The 18,946-nt window shown below is 40.9% G+C and overlaps 1 protein-coding gene across 1 annotated transcript; it reads left to right on the top strand.

Annotated features, from left to right (window-relative positions):
• Positions 1-1,753: 1,753 nt before the first annotated feature.
• CHMP4C (charged multivesicular body protein 4C) lies at positions 1,754-8,732 on the top strand (the record flags this gene model as incomplete). Its single annotated transcript, XM_009871335.1, has 4 exons — positions 1,754-1,931; positions 2,898-3,012; positions 6,658-6,766; positions 8,668-8,732. Coding segments are annotated over 4 exons (467 nt in total), but the record flags the coding sequence as incomplete, so codon positions are not given.
• Between the last annotated feature and the right edge of the window lie 10,214 nt (positions 8,733-18,946).

Below are 18,946 nucleotides of genomic sequence, written 5' to 3'. Positions count from 1 at the left end.
CCTATGGTAGCTTCTTACTCCAGTTGAAGCCTTTCTGCAGCAGCCAGTGTTCCTCAGGCCACAGAGCTTTGGATTCCTCCCTGGCACAGCTAGTGGTATGTTTTAAACCAGTTTCAGACCATGAAATTTACCTGGAATTTCTGTTTTCCTTTCTTAGGAATCCATGATCAAATTTTGATACAACTGAAGCTAAGGAAGAAAGTGGCTGGTGTCCTAACGCTACCAATAATTAGCTTAAATAAGTAGGGAAATAGCAAGTAGGTAAAAAGATTATTTGAGATTAAGTCAAACTGACATGTTTTGGAATTGCCAGTGAGAATTTTACAGTTCTCACTTTTGCCATATGCATGGCATCATATTTTTGTTCATGCATCTTTTTCAGAATATGCGTGATCTTTGGACCATCTCCCCAAATCTGGAAAAGTCTTGAATTTGAATACTGTGATTAATCTGCTGTGATTGCGTTTTGCTGTCCGGAAACAGCACCTACAGGTGCCAGAATGCACTGTGTGTCTTAGCCTGTGCAATGCTTGTCCTTGTGCAGCTAATGTTGGGCAGTTTTGACCATGTTGATTCAAGCATTTGTCAACAAAGCATTTTGTTACACACTGTAAATCTCTTCCCCTGCCTTGGAGGGATCCTGACTTCATTTGAGAAGTTTTGTGCCCCGATGTGTAGGTTCAACGTTACAGCATGTGAGCAGTTATTTGGATAGGGCAGCAACAGTAATTGCTGCTGTTGGTTGAGTTTGGGGACCTGCAGTTGTGTCTCTGAACTTGATTTAAAAATTAAATGTAAGAGACAAGGGGAAGCACATGGGTGTTAATTGCACTGAAAAAAGTAATAAGTTAACTCAGTCTCTTGGTTTTGTTTGGTGTTTTTGTGGCCTGGGAGATGTGTAGTTTGGAAAGGACAATGGTCAGGAAATGATTGTGGCAAGAATGTGTGTGTTCCACACCCAGAGGCCAAGAGAAAGCTTTCTCCTCCACCTTGTCACGTGCATTTATTCTGGTAATGATTTACTCTGGGCAAAGTATGCTGCTCATAACTTAGCAAATATAAAATACTAATCTCAACTATTTACAGAGATAATGGGGAGTAGCTGGATTTCACTGTGGCTTTGACTACAAAGTTCTATAGGTCTTCAAATTCTAAAGTTTAAAGATCATACTCATAAGTGATTTTGAGAGAGATGCAGCTGAAAGCCAAAGAAATGTGAGGCCTCCTCTGATCTAACCCAACTGCTTGGGGAGGCATTTTGGGCTTTCCATTGCACTTCACAGTTCCTGCTGCTGAGGCAGTTTATGAAGCAGCATTGGTGGACATGTGGTTCTCACAAATGATCTTCTCACTGTCTTCCTGAGTTCGTTCTTACAGATTGCAACCTCTTCTTTTCTTTCCCTCCCCTGTTTCTTCTTTTCTGACTTCTCTGTGATGTTTTTCTTTTTCCTCCCCGTCTTCCTTGGTTTGCCTGTGTGCACAGGACGGCGTTTGAGATCTCCCACAGTGAAGAAGATGCTTTTCCCCATGATGCTAAAAGGAGTTTTATCTAAAAGAGGCTCTCCAGCATGTTCATGCAACAGCATGTTGGTGATAACCAGGCTGCTGATCTGGTGTGGTCAAAGTTTGTCTCCTTACTAGTAAGGTAGGAGAGTGAGAATTATAAATTCTGCAGGTTGCCTTGGTGCTGAACTACTTGTGCTTGCATTTTGCTGTATAAATAGACGATGCACTTTGCCTCTTTGCTTTCCAGCTGCCTTACAAGCCTTGAAGAGAAAAAAGAGATACGAGAAACAGTTGAGTCAAATTGATGGGACACTGTCAACCATTGAATTCCAGAGAGAGGCACTGGAAAATTCCCACACCAACACAGAAGTGCTCAAGAATATGGGTTATGCTGCACAAGCGATGAAAAAAGTGCATGAAAATATGTAAGTGCTTTCTAATAGCTTTTGAGTTGAGCTTACTAACTGCTTTCAAACTGTTTCATCACTACAGTCTGTTGTATCAAGTCAGGCAGTTTTGACTTCATTTTGGGTTTGGACACGTAATGTTGGGAATGCTATTGGTGCTGTAATGTTCTGTTTGGCAGAAAAATATCTCTTCTTAAAAGCAAATCTAGAAGGAAGTCTAGCTAACTGGAGAAATCCATGTGGTACCTGTTTGGGGTTCGTTTGTTTTTTTTTTTTTAAGTCTGCTTTGGCAGTAGATACTGGCCTTGGTTCCTCTTGAAGAAAACTTAGTTGAAGAAACTAAATCAACTTTTTTCCTCAAAGTCCATAAGCTGGACTGTGTAAGTCAAAGTACTAATTAGACCTGAATAAAAGACAGGGTAATTTTTCTGTGCGTGCAGTATTTTTATATGTCCTGTATTGTTTCAGGAGGCGTTTTCCTGCCTGAATAAACAGAGTTAAATCAGAAAAGTTGTTCTGGGAGAAGTAAACAGGAACTGAAACAATAATGAAGTTAACAATACGGGGAAGCTTTTAAATGAGGTATAGTCTGTTAAGTTCCCTCAGTTCTCATGAAAGCCTAACATCAAAAAAGATTAGTCTATAGAGATGCTGACCGCAGGAAGGAGATGGGATCTGCCCAGGGAATGTGACTGTTGGCTGGCAGAGGTATGAGAAAGAAGCACAGAGGGGGAGAGAGATACTGACTGCTGCAGTTTGGCTTTTGTTATAGTCCCAAAGTGGAAGAAATGGACTGGCTAAACCACGGAAGCTTGTCAGGAAACATTAAGGTGTAGGTGAGGGAAATTATTCCCCCTGAATTCTATTGTTTATACAGCCATGGGCATAAAAAAGAAAATAGTCTTTTCAAATTTCTCTGAGTCTCCTCTATAGGATTTTAATGATGTATCTTTTAAAAAAAAAGTTTCCATGTTGTCTTACCAGGGACTTGAACAAAATTGATGATTTGATGCAAGATATCACTGAACAGCAAGATGTTGCTCAGGAAATTTCAGATGCTATCTCAAGTCGAACTGCCTTTGGTGACGAGTTTGATGAGGTTAGTACTTCAGTAAAGCCTGTGATTTTTAGTTAAATGAGTCTGTACTTATATTGATGTGTGGTGACTTGATCCAGTGGTTTGTTTCTTAGGTGTGGATGTGAAATTCCTTGGTTCTAGTTTACTCGATCTAGGCCATTTTAATGATTTTTTTTCTATGTGCATATATATATGTGTGTGTGTGTGTGTATGTGTATATATATATATATATAAACCAACATATATAATAAACTCGATATATGTAGTATAATAAAAACTATATATGTAAAATATAAAAAGTTTTTATAAGGCGGTTTTTACTGCATTCTTGTAGTTGTTGTTCTCATTTGTATCATGGAAAGAGGAGGAGGTCACTAAAACGTGTAATTTGTACTTCTCTGAGTGGATACTAAAACATGTAATTTTTGTGCTCCAAATAGACAACCTTCTGACTAAGTGCATGTTCCTGTGCCACAAACAAGCTACTGTTCACAATTCTGAATGTTTGGACCATCTTTTTAAGGTCTTTTTTTGGTGCTTGGAGGAGCAGGTCATTTCCCTGTTTTCCATTTTTTCTACAGAAATAGATGCATTAGGTAGAAATAATTCTTGTTGAAGGCAATAAGGTTTCTTCCTTGAGCTCTTCTGCTCTGAATCCCCCACAAGGCGCTTAAGACCTACACAAAATTTGTTGCTGTAGCTTTCATTTGGTATTGCTGGAATTGATTTTGTATATCTAAGCAGAACATTACTTATTTGTGATCCAACTATGATCCTGCAGTCTGTGGAATTCAGAGCTTGGGAGCAGGCTCAGTATCATAGCCGGTTTGGTTTAGAATTACCTTTTAAAGTGACCAAGCACTAGAGATCATTTGAGGGCTGTCCTGCAGAATCAGTTTGCTCTCTCCGCAGCTAATCGGTTCCTATGTGCCCAAATGAGCAATAAAGAAAAATAACTATGTTATATCTTGTCTTTTCAGTTTGGGGAGGAAAGTAGGTGTCTTTCACCAGTTATAATTTGTTGAAAATAGTCATGATCCTTTGTATTTTGTTTTTCCACTTGGAATGTCAATAGACTTTTCAAGAAACATTTAATCAATACCAGCACAAGCGATGGCATTTGGCCTGTGTAAACTGGGCTTCAAACAACTGAAAACCGTACTGCTGGCCTGAGCAACTGTACAGTGTCACTGTTCATCAGTGCTTAACTTGTAGGAGTCTAGACTTAGTAAAGCGTGTTGTAGCTTAGCCTGAAAGTTCCTAAGAGATGACAGTCTAAGTGGAGGGCTGAGTTTTTTCTGTGGTAATGAGGCACCGTCACATGGGGCATTATTGTACCAGTACCTGCTTTTGCATGGAAGCCTAATACTTACAGCACTTCTCCGGTAATTGGGAAATTTGATTTGCAGGGCACTTCAGCTTAAGACATTGGAATCAGTAACTTAATTGCAGAGTTATGAGGTGATTTGTGTTGGAGGATGATATTTTAATTTTTTGAAGGACATTTTGACCACATAGTTGGATTTCCTCTTTCAATGTGTTTTGTGAGTGTAGGGAGGTGATGGAAGCATGGCGTTGTCACTGCCCAGGGAAATGTTGGAGTCAGGGTCCCTGGAGGTGTTTAAGGAGAGGCTGGATGTGGCACTTAGTGCCGTGGTCTGGCCGATGTGGTGGTGTTGGGCCGTAGGCTGGACTTGATGATCTCAGTGGTCTTTTTCTAGTCTCAAGAATTCTGTGATTCTGTGATTTCTGCTACTCCAGGTAGACACAAAAACGTAAGGGTTCTTTCTCCCTCAGTTGATGCAGTGTATGTCATGAAGCCTGCAAAAAAGCTCTGTCCTGGAAGGGGTGACCCTTGCCTGGAGAACTGTTTCTGATAATCAAATGCAAAATATGCAGGTTCCAATGGATAAAGCCTGGAACCTTAGAGTTCACGTGTTACCTTCTTGTTGAAATCTTTTTGGCCTAGGTTCGAGAAGAGAAAGGGGATTTGTTGTTGGCTGTTGCAGTAGTCCACTGCCTAGTTGTATAGCAATGCCTGTATTGTGGGAAATGTAAGCTAAATCCGTACATGAGGATTAGAAGAACTTAAAATTTGGATCTCCTGCTTCAAGAGCAAATGTTCTAGCCATTATGCTATTATGTTAAAAGTATAGGGGTCATGATCCTTGTTTCCTTCACCTATTTTTTTATGAGCCTCTTGTGGCTGACACACCTTAATTATTTACTTCTTCAGCAGAGTTTGGCAAGGACCAAAAGGGTGCAGGAAAGTGTTAGGTGACAGTCTAGAGGTCTTCAGAAATACGTGTTTCCACTGACTTTGCAAAATCTTCATAGAACACATGGCGTTGGAAGAGGCTTTAAAGGTCATTGTCCAACTCCCTTGCAGTGAGCAGGAACATCTTTAACTAGATCAGGTTGCTCAGAGCCGCATCCAGCCTGACCTTGGATGTCTCCAGGGATGGAACTTCCACCACCTTTCTGGGTGACCTGTTCCACTGTTTCACCACCACTAACTTTGTAGGAAGCTTGTGTTCACACCACTGATGGAGACACTTAAAGTACAGACACGTTTACACCTCATCTGAATGCCTAAGTAAGTTAGATGTGGGGCCCAACTTGCACATTTCTTTGAGACATCAGCCATCGATTCAGCATCAGGTCAACACCTGATGATGTTTAAATTGTTAGATGGTATCTTAGTATTTGCGCTGTGAACTAGGTCAGAAAGGCAAAGTGCAGCCTTTCTTTGGCCTTAAAAATATAAAACTGAGAGAAATTAAGTCTAGGAAGGCCTGTGGTGGCTATGTAATTATCATTTTAATTTCCACATTCATGATAAGCAAGGTAGAAATGGCTAGACAAAACCCATATCAATATCTGGTAGGTCTTACTTTGCTATAGTCACTTTTTCCTCAGCCACTTTTGCTCATTGTTTCTTTTGAAAACATTTTATCAGTGTGGCAAAAGTCCATTTCTCTACAAATATGTGATGTTAACTTCCTTTCTTTGGGAAACCCCAGCCAAGGAGTTTTAAGTCTTTGGCTTGGTTTAAACATGTGTAGCCTCTTCAGTATTATGCAAGTGAATTACATCATTTGTCCAAATCAGCTTCTGCAGCTAGAAGCCCAAGAGCGTTACGTGCTTCAAGAGTGAAAAACAGGACCCAGGAGGACAGCTCTGATTCCAGAGCTGCTTTGAAATCTTACATAACCCTGGACTTTTCTGATAGGGCAGAAGCATAATGTTTAATGACAGTCTACCTTATAACTAGAGAGAGCTGGTTGCTTTTTAAAATGGGAGAAATTGCATATTGAAATTAGAATTTGTTAAAGAGTACAGGCTTGAGATTTGGAATAAACCTGAGAAAGGCAGAGATGGGTTCCGCCCCCATCTCTGTTTGCCTTGTTAATGAGTGCTACACTACCATCAGGTTTCTAATTTTATTCTATGTCCTGTTCCTAACTTCCATTGTCCTTCTTTCAGCTTTCAATTAAGGTTTATGGTTTTGCCCACACTTACTTGTGATATGTGGGATTTTTTTATCCTTGTTTTCAAATAAAAACTTTTTTTTTCAGTAGTGCTTTGTTCTGCGGTCATTAAATGTGCCTTTGCCTGAGATCACTGTCAGGACAATGAATTTGTAAATGTTTTCCTTGAATTTAGGATGAGTTAATGGCAGAATTAGAAGAATTGGAGCAAGAAGAATTGAACAAGGGAATGAGAGATGTCAGACTGCCAAGCGTTCCGTCCACATCGCTGCCTTCCCGTCCTGGTAAACTGCTTGCTTGCTATTCTGTGTTTCTTGTGATTAAGGCACGCTATAAGAGGAGAGGAAGAAAGAGCTCAAGATATGTATTTAACTGTGTTTTAACTTTTAAAGTATTACAGGTTCCTTTTTCTGTTTTTATTCTGCTTATCAGAAAAGCAGAGGGGAATTCCAGTTTGCTGTATGAAAACATTGAGGATTCTGTGCAGATTTGGGGAGGCAAACTCAGGGAGCTTGACCTTATACATATAATAATGTATCTCATACTGAAACATAGTGACATCAGTGAAGAATGGGAGGAATTTTTTTTTCTCTTTTTGGCAATTAAATCCTTAGGTGGTGGGGTTTTTTTGTTTGGTTTTTTTGTTTGGTTTTTTTTTTTTTATTATTTGGAATCTGACCTAGATTCAAAATGTTTGCGTCACAAAGGTCCAAGCTTTGTATGCTAGTGGTTTGATATTTGCCACTGGTATTTTAATTAGAATTGAAGGCGGCAGCAGAAAATACACATTTAAAGAAATATCATCATTCCTGTGCTTTCTACAGAACAGACTTATTTGTGGCATTAAGCAGTAATCATCTTTTTCTGTAGTTGTGCCCTGTTCATTTTGAATTAAGCCAGAGACAGTCAACTTTTAACTATACCTTTTACTGTGTCCCTCCTGTCTTCTGTCAGCTGAAAGACTTGCTGTGTATTAAGCTAGTGAAGGAGTATAAATATTTGGTGACAAGGGCAGGACTCATGTGGCAGATATTGGTTATGGTGAATTCTGCTGCAGAACAGGTTGCTTAGTCCAGCTCAGCTGCTCTTGTACGTGTTTTGGCAGATGGCACTCAAACCCCAGAGAAGCAGTTTCAGATGTTAAAACTGGGATTGTTGCCTCATCTACTGAAGTCAGCCGGCAGAACACCTAGTAAAAAAAATGGATTTAGGAAAACCCAATGCAAATTGCAGTTTGGGCATTTAAGGCTTTTTAATACATGTTCTTCCAGATCCAGCTATGCCAGTTGATGTTTTTGTTAAACCCAGGCCATCTCCATGTGCTTCTGACTATCTGAAATTTGCTACTTCATCTGCTTGTACGACTGCTTTGGGCCAAATTAGCTGGCTACATTTATGCAGTTTAAGGCCTCACCTTTTGCAAAGCCGGATGCTTATGGTTACTGAGTAGTGATGAAATAAGAACAACAGTTAGTGGTTCTGTAATGCTTCTGAGGTTGAACTTGGGCTGTAGGATATTCAGTTTGTAGGTCAGTGAACACAGACTATTTGGTTGAGGGAATGTGTAGGAGATTAGGGTAAAAGAAAAAAAATAAAAGAGAGAAAGTGTGTGTGGGACCTGGTACAGAACTGGGAATTGCTGTTGCTGTGACCACACCAGTTAACTGATGTCACTCAGGTGACCTACATTCAGGAATTTCCTTTCTCTCTTTTAATAAATGACACTTCTTATTAAAATGGGGTGGGTATATTTGAAGAGTGGAGCTGCACATGCAGAACCCTTCAGCACTATTTGGAAAGGTGTTGGCGTGCACAGCTGGCCAGGGGTAGGTCACTTTTGCCCCCCCCGAAATGGCAGCAGGAGAACAGGCAGCATTCTTGTGAATGCTTTCTGTGACAGATTTTAGAAATGAAACACATTTTCTGTGTGAATCTTTCTGTAGGAATTGCATCCTATCTGCATATTTTTAGCTTCAGGATTGTATGTGAGATAACGGTGGAGCAAAATAGTCACATCTCTCCCATCAGCTTCATTACTGCATTACCTGTGTTTGGCTTGCCACTCAGTAAATTAATCTGAGATCTTCAAACTGAAAAGCACTGTGCAAGTCTTCATGCTAACAAATAAAATAGTTCTGCCTGTTACATTTGTTGATGGTTATTGTTGATCTCTCTTTCTCTGCAGCATCAACCAGGAGGAGAGCAGAGGATGAGGATGAAATGAAGCAGCTGGCTGCCTGGGCTTCCTAAGAGTGTGGTCTTTTCATAACACAGAACTTTATGGTGGAGATGTAATGCTGTTTTATAGCAGTACTGACTGAATGTGGTTGTGTTTTGTACAGGCTGGTGTTTTTTTTTTTTATGGCCTATCTTGCTAAGAGTAGTGTTACTGCTATATTACAAAGCTAGTTTAAGAACAGAAAATCAAAAACCACAATAGTTGCCAAAACCTCCAAGCACTGAAGTTTTTTCAGGCTTGGCCAGAGGTTTCTTTTGTTATTAGTATTGTTTTATTAGGTAATGTCTTACTTACCTGGTTTAGTGGTGGACCTGGCATTGCTAGGTTATAGGTTGGGCTCAGTGATCTTCAAGGTCTTTTCCAACATAAGTGATTCTATGATTCTGCATCTGGCTGGTTTGTAAAACCTATGTGCCTCGCTTCACTTGGGCACACAGCTGGAGTCATTGTTGAAATGAAAAAAGTTAAGTAAGTCATCAAGGCCCGATCCTAGAAGGTTATTTAGTTCAGACTGTTTGAATATTAGCAAAACAGCTTTACACATGTCCTGGCTTGCAAGTTCCTTTGAGCCTAAGAGCTAATAGCTATTCATTTGGGCATGGAGATTTAAACAGTCTGTCTGGAGCAACTTATGGTGTCCTAGATATTAAAAGGAGACTCTTCTGTAAGTTCTTGGAAGTGGGATGGGTTTTTTTGTTTGTTTTATTTTAACTTTGGCCGGAATATCCCATGCACTGGTATAGGTCAACTTGAATTGTATTTTTAGCTATTTCCAACTCGATTAAAGAACAGTTTTACAGTGACTGAGCAAAATGAAATGTCGAGGTTCCTATAGATCCCTGCCAAACAAAACTGATTTCTGCTAACCTTGTCAAAAATCCTGAAAATATTTGAACTTCCTGTGCTCTTCTCCACTGTATCTTTCTAGGGGGAATCTTTACTTTGTATGATAATACGCATCCTCAAAGGAATTGGAAACACGTTTTTTTAATTATACTGTTTCAAAATAATTTTAATTTCTGAGCATTCAGTTCTTCTCTCTTAGCCAGTTTCTGAACAGAAATAATACCAGCATGTTGTCATTGAAATGCCTTTTTAACACCAGCTAAAAGCTGATTCTGGATTACTTGTAAAATTGATGTGTTATTACCCAACTGACAGCTTTTTAGCTTAAGGAACAAATGCCACTCTTAAGTGCTAAACTACTACATGTATAAAGAAATCACTGTTGAAATACAAAACAAATATTAAATAGGCTGCTTTGTACTAAAAAAAATATTAAATAAGTAAAACCCTGTGGAGCTCCTAGGAATGTGTGAAGCATTGATCTGGGTTTCTTGTTTTCAAATGTGTGAACATTGATCTGGGTTTCTTGTTTTCAAATTAATTTGAATTTACTGATGATTGAACCACTTGAGGAACTGTGGGAGACTTGGTTTCTGTAGATCTATAGTACCAGAAGACTGAGTACTGCTCCTCCTGTGATTTGCTGAGTGTTTAGCTTTGATAGGCTACCGTAGACTTCAGCTTACTGGATTTTAGGCTAAGCATAAGTCAATATGTGTTTCTGGACATGGCATGCCGATGTGCTCAGAACCTTTCAAGTTGAGTTTCATGGATGAAACCTAAAATTTGCAAACCCTGTGGAGAGATTCAGTTTTCAGGACTTTTTCATTCTGTATAGTAGAATTGCTTTTGGTTTGCATGCATATGAAAGGAGAATCAACCTTGCCACTTTACTTTGGATAAATTTTCTACTGGAAAAAAATTGTGTTGATTCTGCCCCAAAGTCTGGAAATGCCAGAAAACTTCTCCCTTTCTGTTGAGTGTAGAGAGAACCTGGACCTATTCAATTTTTGTTTTAGAAAGAAAAGAAAAATTTTAAAACTTCCTTAAATTTTAAAAAAAACCCCACAACATTTTGACCTCTCTCTAGGAAACCAAACACTATCAGAATGTTACTCAAGTTTTAATGCTTGCTGAAATTCAGGATAAGATGCCAACTGAAAGCAGGTGTATTTAAGAAAATAACAAATATTCTGAGTTATTTAGAATCTGTTTGTTAACACTTTTGGCTGGAATCCAGTTTTCAAGGTATGCAGTCTATGCAAGTCTCTAAATTGGCTACACTGATCGCATCACTGTGTGGGGCTGGGCCATGTGCTTGCGGATGCATCTGGTATTTCTGAATGCCAGGCTGTGCCAATGTAGTCCCACGCTTAGCTTGGAAAAGCTGCCTTCTGGCATCTGTTCTTAGTCTTATTAGTGGTTTTTCAATACTTGGCACTTAGGTAGCACTTAGCATATTTAAAATGCTGTATAACCTAAGCAAAATAGGTCTCTAAGCTTCCGATTTGAAACTAAAGTGATTTTCAGTCTGCTTCGGAAAATGTGAAGCTGCTGGTTTTGTGCAAGAACTTTCCATGTGAACACCCTGCGAGGAAGAAGAAATCCTGGGGAAGGTGGTCTCCTTTGCAAGCTAGCGTCTGACTGCTGAGCGCCAGCGAAGTTTTGGCCAAGTGTTGATCCTGGAAAGCTTCCAGTGTCTTCAGCTTCTCCGTCTCAGACCAGGTACTTTAGGAATGAAGTTTGTGAAGGGTGAAGAAAAAAAACTGGTCGTTTGGGTGAGCTTCTCTAAAAGCTTGTGTATAGGGGCCGGTGATTGTGGAGGACAGTCACACACCAGTTCACAGGCTGAGGAGGTGTGTGGTTGGTGAAGCTGTAGTCAGCGATACAGATGTGATGTGCACAAGCCAGAATGCAGTAGGGACCTCTGGAACCAGAGTGCTTGTTGCTGCAATTGTTTAGGAGACAGAAGATGACTGGTTTTCTTCAAAAGCAAAAGAGGTTCTAGGGATTTAATTCAGCTGGGGAGGTGGCTCTTTCCTGTGTAAATTGAGATGACACTGGGACAAGTGGTGCTTCTTTTCTGAAAATCAGTCTCTCCATGCCAAGATGGTATTTGTTTAGAATGTAAGCAGACGAGAGTGAATAGTGCTGATGTGTTATTGTAAATGTACTCTATTAACTGGAACATATCTTACAAGAGGATTCTGGCAGCAGATGGTGTATTGTAGCTGACTTCCTGTCTTGTTTCTTATTTATTTTCAGGATTTTTTTTTCTCATAACAGGTCTGGACACTTTTAAATTGGATAGCTTTAAAAGGGGGAAAACATTAATAAAACATAGAGTCAGTATGTATATGCTGTAAATAAATATTTTGGTGTCATATGTGTTATATGGTTGTATTAAATTTCTTTTCCAATCAGACAAAACTGTAAGCACTCTCCTTACATTATCATTAGGATACAGTGCTCTTTAGAAGATGTAAGGATTTCTTGAAACATTTTTAGTGTATTATTCTTTCAGGATCAGATTCGAATTCAAGAATTCTTCCAAGTTGATTTGGTTTAAAAAAATCATCCAACAACAAAAAAACAAACAAACCCCTCTGATGTTTAGGGTGCATTCCTCCACCCTCAACGTGTGTGTTGCAAGAGGTTCTTTCATTTTAATGTGCCCAAAATACCTCCCTTCTTCCCTCCCTCAGAGATCTCTTCATTGTTTCAGAAATGTGTATGTTTCACTTTGCAGGCCTTAGTTGAAAGGAAGAATGGTCAGGTCTCTTAAACATGAAAAAGAAGGCAAAAATGAATTGAAACAAAAAAAAATAGTATTTTTTTCATGCGTTTCATTCTCCTTAAAGTAATTGTGTGTGTGTGTGTGTGTGTGTATAGCTCAAATTTTATGTACACACAGATACACATTTACACATATGTATAAAGTGTTTGGGCAGTGATTTAAGACCATTATTCATTATCTGGTGTGGAAAGGGTTCAGTTGCTTGGGCAGCTCATCTTTGCCTCTTTGTAAAGCCTAAAGGCTTCATCACAAAATATCAAGGAACTGTTCCTGGTTATATACAGGGGAAAGGGGAGAGGTTGAGGGTGGTGGAAGAAGAACACGAGCACATGGAGAATATTTCTGATGAAAAAAAATCTCAATTTTTCATTGTGTCATTTTTTTTATTTTTTGTTTTTTTAGAAACATGAGTAAGCTTTAGTCTCAAACATGATTTAACAGCAGCGACTAATTTGAACAATTTAAGAAATGGCAAATATCACAAGCCTGTCACTTTGGTAGCTCTCATATTTTCTCCCATCAGTCCCCATTGCAGAGAGTATTGCAAGACTCAGCAGTGCAGCACTGTTCCATAGACGTATGTTGTGGGGGAAACCTGCCTCGTTCAAGTGACTGATCACTGCTTCAGCAGTTTGCTGCTTTGTTATCAACATGTAATTAACTGGCCATTGCTGAACTATACACTTGGGATCAATATCTGCAGTGCCACAGATAAACCTAGACAATATAGTTATGAATTGTTAATATGTGCCTAGAAATATCTAAACACCCTTGTATAACTAGGATGGCTGCATCTGGTGTGCTCGTGCTGGTCCCTCTGCTCCCCCCTTTGCCTGTGCCCCACACGTCCCCATGTTGTCATGCTTTGCTTTTATGTATGCTTAGCTAACTTTTTTCCTTTTTCTTTTTTTTTTTTTCCCTCCAGCTAAAAGTTGCTCTTCAATACAGTTGATGGTTGTCTCCCACTTCACCAAGAATAGTTTAGGGCAAGCTCCTCTGAGACAGTTTGAGCGTCCCCCTTAGCCTCCCCACCCTGTGCTGTCTTGCTGGCTGGTGTTGCTCCGGCGGTTTTTAAGTCAGCAGGGCTGTGTAGGTACCCACTCAGCTTGCTTTCTTTAGGAGGCATCTGATTCTCCTAGACCTGAATTGCCATGTGTGTCTGAATTGAGGATCTGCAGTTTGTAAGTGCACTAAATTTCATAAAATAGGTAGGAAATAAATAAAATAGGTGGGAAGCTAACTGGTCTGAGCTAGCAGTCTTAGCCTGTGCAGGTACTGAGTCTCAATACCTCTTGTTGGTATGACAGCATCAGCTCTAAGAGACGTACTGCCAGAGTGGGCAAGGAGTGTTTTGTGGGTTAGGACAGGATTTACGTGGACACCCCTCCACCCTGAGTTTACCACTCTCTCCACAAAAAATAGAACGTACGCTTTAGGAGGAATGTAATTCTTCAGATACATTTAATAAGCTAATATATTCAGAATTATTATATGTGCTTCTGTGATTGGATTCAACTTACCGAAGGGACCTCGGTGCAGCTGCTGCACTAACTGAAGGCAGCGAGGGCTGCCTATGCATAGGCATATGTAGGGTTACTGTACTACCCTGTACCTATGTATTGTATGTACCCTGTACTATAGGGCTGTTCAAGTACCTGGTGTGCTTGCTGGCTGCTGTGCAGCACTGCTGGCGGCAGGGCTTGGACGCTGCAGCCCTGCAGGAGGAGCTCTGGGCTCAGCGTACAGGAAGAAGCTGCCAGCAGGCTGGGAAGGCTGCGATTTTCACTCACACACAACCAGGTTAGAGTCTTATTGCTTGTGCTCGAGGTAAAAGGGCCTGCTTGGAAGTGTTGCTCAAAAAGCAGGGGAGGGGTGAATCCTCCCACTTCCACCACAAATCCCCCCTTTTTTTAAGCTAACGTGCTTCTTCAAATACTCACCAACTTCTCAGCTGCTTTTCTGGCATCATTCTCTTCTCTTACCTTCCCCTGTCTGTGGCCACCTTGTCACCCAGCTTGGTTCCCTGCTCTGGACTTGTGAACATGCAAGACAGCAGGACCTCAGAAGGAGATCTTAATCACAGAATGGCCTAGGCTGGAAGGGACCTTAATCCGACCTCCCTGTCATGGGCAGGGACGCCTCTCAACTAGACCAGGCAACACATGGGGACTGAACGGGGATCGAACCCATGACCTTGGTGTTATCAGCACTATGCTCTAACCAATGGAGCTAACCGGGCCTCCAATGCAGAAGTTTACCAGCCCCTTCTATACATGTTCACACCATGACAAACTGGAGGTAAGACAAAGATTAAATGAGTTAAAAGTTCCCATTTTTAAACAGAAGTTCAACCCAGTACGATGAAGGGACTTAACCTCTTTAATGCTGGTTCAGCTGGTTGTGCTTTGCGGTGACCAGCTGCAAGCTCGATGTCATCGCAACACATCAAGGGCGATGAACTACAAAGAGGGATTTCTTAGTCAAGTCTGTGTCTCTCAGCACTTGTCAGGGTTCAGAGGACACCTGTTGTCATGTGGCAAAGCCAGCGGTACATTGAGTTAGGTGGGAACACATGGGACATGCCCGTAGGAAAGTATTGCAGTAGTTGGTTTTGAGGCTGTTGAGGATGTTCAAGTGCAGAATTAATCACTTTGCTTTATTGAGGATTTGGATCCTAAAACGTAATTTAACAAGAAGAAGTCTTATTTGCTAAAGGAAGTTCAGTCTGAGCTGACATGTTCAGCAGATTGGCCCCATTTTCAGGACTGGCTACACAGTAGAGCTGAATCGGGTTTGGGCCTTTTGTCCACTAAGGAACAAGCTCTGTGGCCCCATTAGTTGTTCTAGTGCTGTGGCCGTGTTTAACTAGGGCTGTTTACTGAGCTCTCCAAAACAACCGCTACGATGCTTGAAGAAGTATTGCTGTACTCGAGCATCTTGTGTATCCCCCTTTGGGTACTGTAAGAGTACCTGAAGGAAGGCACTGCAGAATGTTCCTCCTGAAGGTAGATAATAGTCTGGAAAGAGGAAACCGTAACAGGAGAATATCAAGAACAAAGAGAACAAATCATAAAGATAATTATTACATTCTTTCACCATGCTTTTCAGACATACTTTTTACAATGCACAAGCAAGAGCTGGAGAGAAAAAGCCCTTCAGATCTTCTGCCACGAGAGGCTGTTAGAGTGGCTTGGCTAAGCTAGAAATGGTGGCAGCGGCAAATACCAAATCTGATTGCAAGACCAGGTAAAAAAAAAATAGGTTGCTTTTGACTCAGGTAATTTCTGCCAAAATAAAAACCAGTGGAAATTGTGTGTGGATGCACAAGTAAGATGGATTATGTTACTAGTGACCTTCCTATGGGTATAGTACAAGGTTTCAGAAGTTAGTACCTCAACATGGGTAGTGGAGACCACCTCACAGGTTAAAACCTTCAGTTCCCAATGCTTGGCAAGTTTTTTCAGCAAAACGGGTCTAATTGATTTAGTTTCTTGAGGTAGGGAAAAAATCCTGCGTGGACCAAGAAGATCTGGAAAAGGTTTATAATATTATTAACCTGACAACAGATCTTATCTGCATGTTGTGTCAGATACTTGGGGTTGAACACAAAGGGGTTTTATTTCACAAAGAAGAGACAATGGGAGAAAAAAAATGATGGGAGGAAATGATAAGTAGTCAAGACATTAATTTATGTAGCCTGAGAATCTGTCTAGAGCACATATTGTGTCTGAATAAACTGAAATCTGAGCCAACAGCTGCTTCACCAGAGCAGAACAGAGCAGCCTTTTTGTTGAGCGATCTTGTGCTCTGACCTTTGGATGATCATGAGTCTTGTGTAACATCATTTGAGAAGTGAAAGATGTGGATCTTTCTGTGGTTTTCTAGATTCAGAGCTGAAACGTGTATCTCACAGGGGATGCCATTAACTGACTACAACATGCCAGCAGCAAAGATAGATAAAAGTAATTATTTTCACATGTTCTGTTTCTCAGGTTAACTCACAGCAAGGCTGAGCTTAATTTTTCATTGTTTAATAGTCCTTCATACCACGTTACTTTGCATATTATTTTTGCAGCATGACTTATTTTTTAATTGCCTACTTAAGTAGGGATGACTGAGTCAGATCTGACTGGTGTGAGATGAAAAAGCAGTGACCTCCACAAGACGCTGGCTTATCTGGGCTCTTGTACATGTAAGCAGAAACAACACCTTTCTAAGTGAATGGCTGATTTTACTGTTTTTCAGAAGATTATGTAAGATGAGACAGTTTTCTCATCTGCCTCTCTCCATGCAAGTTATCCTTTGCCCAACTCAAATCTAAAAGATGCATCAGGCAAAACCTAAACTTCTCAGGGCAAGGCTTTCTCTAAGTGGCTGCTGGAATAGGGCAGACCTCCTGCCTGATGCCACTGCTTATTCTTGTAACAGGCAGATTTGTGCTGTGGAAGGAGGGGGAAGGAGAGACTCTTCACACCACAGACCATGCACCCTATATCCTGGTTATCAGAAAAGCTGAGAACATTTAGGAAAGAGCCGCTGGAAATTTGAGAGGATCCTGTACGAGGTTTGTCACATGTTGCAACTGCTTTCTGAACTACATCTATCTATCTATTCTATCTATCTATCTAATATTTTTTCAACATGCAGAGCAGTAGTGAGACCTTGAAAGGTCAGTGCACAACCTTCTCCCATTAGGCACTTGCCAGATGAGCAATGCTTGACAAACCCCCATTAAGTGCCAAACAAACAAATGAGCAGCATTTCATAGTCATCCTCAACATTTCCATAAATCACCTGTGGCCGCTGTGGTTTCCTCTAGATGAAAAGCATTAACCCACAGGGGATTCAGAGAGCAAAGGCTTGTTTCTCTACCACATTAATGCAAATATCCCAGTGTTTTCAGTTTGAATTGGTAGAAGAAAGAAATATAAATCTAGAAGAAACTAGTAATTCATGAGCAAGGATATTTAGACCTTCTCAAAACTCAGCTGAGAGATCCCAAGACACAGTTCCTGTATTATACAGACAGGCGTCTCACCGGATCAGCAAATCATCTAATTTTAACCTGCTGACAAGCCTATGGGATCAGCAGTAACCCTAGGACTACATCAACTGACTTAGTGTGCAATTAGTGTGAATCATATAATTGCTTTCTTCCTCCTTTTCCCCATTTGCAAAGCAGAGGGAAATACAATACCTGCCTCTCAGATACAGAGTGGGGACAGATTCATTATGTGGAAAGCACCTTGATGATCCTCGACTCAGAGAAGTGCTGGGTACAAACGAGCAAGCATTTAAGATCTTCACAAAGAACTTAAAAGGGGGAAAAAGGGGGGGAAAAAAGGTCTCCATGAAGATTGTGTTGAAAGCCATAAAGATATAGGTTAGATCAGTGCTCCTGGAGGCTTGACAAAGGGGGGGTGCAGAACCTGCTTACTTCCCTTAAGAGAGATGAGAATCAGCCAGCGCTGGGAGTTGAGCCCAGAATCCCATTTGTTAGGCCAGTGCTTTTAGTCCGAAGAGCCACAACACCCACTGACGGGAAGCCCCAGGCTGATGGTTTCTGCACTGGGCGGGTGATCTCTTCTCCTATGATGTGTGTTCCTGCCTCCTGAAGCTGAAGGAGTCAGCTCTGGCTAGCAGGGACAGCATTTTTGAGGACTGAAATTATTACTCAAGTTTACCACTCCTGCTCCCAGGTCTCCTCCAGAGCCACGCTGCCCTGCTTGCAGTTTGGGATCTCTAGAGGCAACACCAGGACTCCAGCCTGGGCCGGATGCTGTGATACCTTAATGAGACAGAAAAGGCACAAGTCACAAAAACAGGAGAGGCAGAGGGTAAGGATTTGGGTTAGAGTGGGTAAGGATCTGGGTTACAGTGGGTAAGGATGTGGGTTACACATGAGACAGATGCATTGCAGGCTCCTTTTGTGCTTGGCAGTTGGAGGTTAAAGGTATAAAAAGAGAAAGAGAAGCTTTGCCAGTTCAGCCCAAACACCATTAGCTTTCCTGAATTGTAATTTTACTGCCAGGTGTTGTTGAGTTGCAGAAAGACTTCACGCTACAAGTTTTCATTATCTGTTAAGTAAAAACAGCCTACATATGAGGCTGAGTAACTTTGGCTTTTTACGTTGTTCTTACAGCCTTCTTGCTACCTCTGTATGACAGTGAAAAACGCTTTCCTATAACAAACATCGTGCCTGGGCACATGCCGTGCTCTGGGCAGCTGAAATGTAACCCTTGACTGATCCTCGTTACACAGGATCCTTCAAAACCTGTATCACTTTATTTTGATGACGCTTGATAAAACTGCAGTTTGAGGCTTTAAAATGCGCCTACCAGAAGAAAAAAAGACGGTTTTGCATGTGTTATGTTTAGACACGTCTCATGACAGCCTTTTCCTGACTCTCGAACAATCCTGAGAATGGTACTGAATTTGTCAACCCCAGAAGAAATTTTGAGAGAAACATTTCCAATTCCCGTATAACACTCAAGCTATCCAGCTGGAGAATTATCTGTAAACCAACAGTGGGATAGCAGTCACAATTACTCTAAGTGGAGATGACATAAGTTTGTCATGTTT

This window comes from Apaloderma vittatum, unplaced genomic scaffold (genome assembly GCF_000703405.1).
Source record: "Apaloderma vittatum isolate BGI_N311 unplaced genomic scaffold, ASM70340v1 scaffold13026, whole genome shotgun sequence".
NCBI classification, from domain to species: domain Eukaryota; kingdom Metazoa; phylum Chordata; class Aves; order Trogoniformes; family Trogonidae; genus Apaloderma; species Apaloderma vittatum.
The sequence above is the reverse complement of the archived record's forward strand: the minus strand, read 5'-3'. Positions and strand labels throughout refer to the sequence as shown.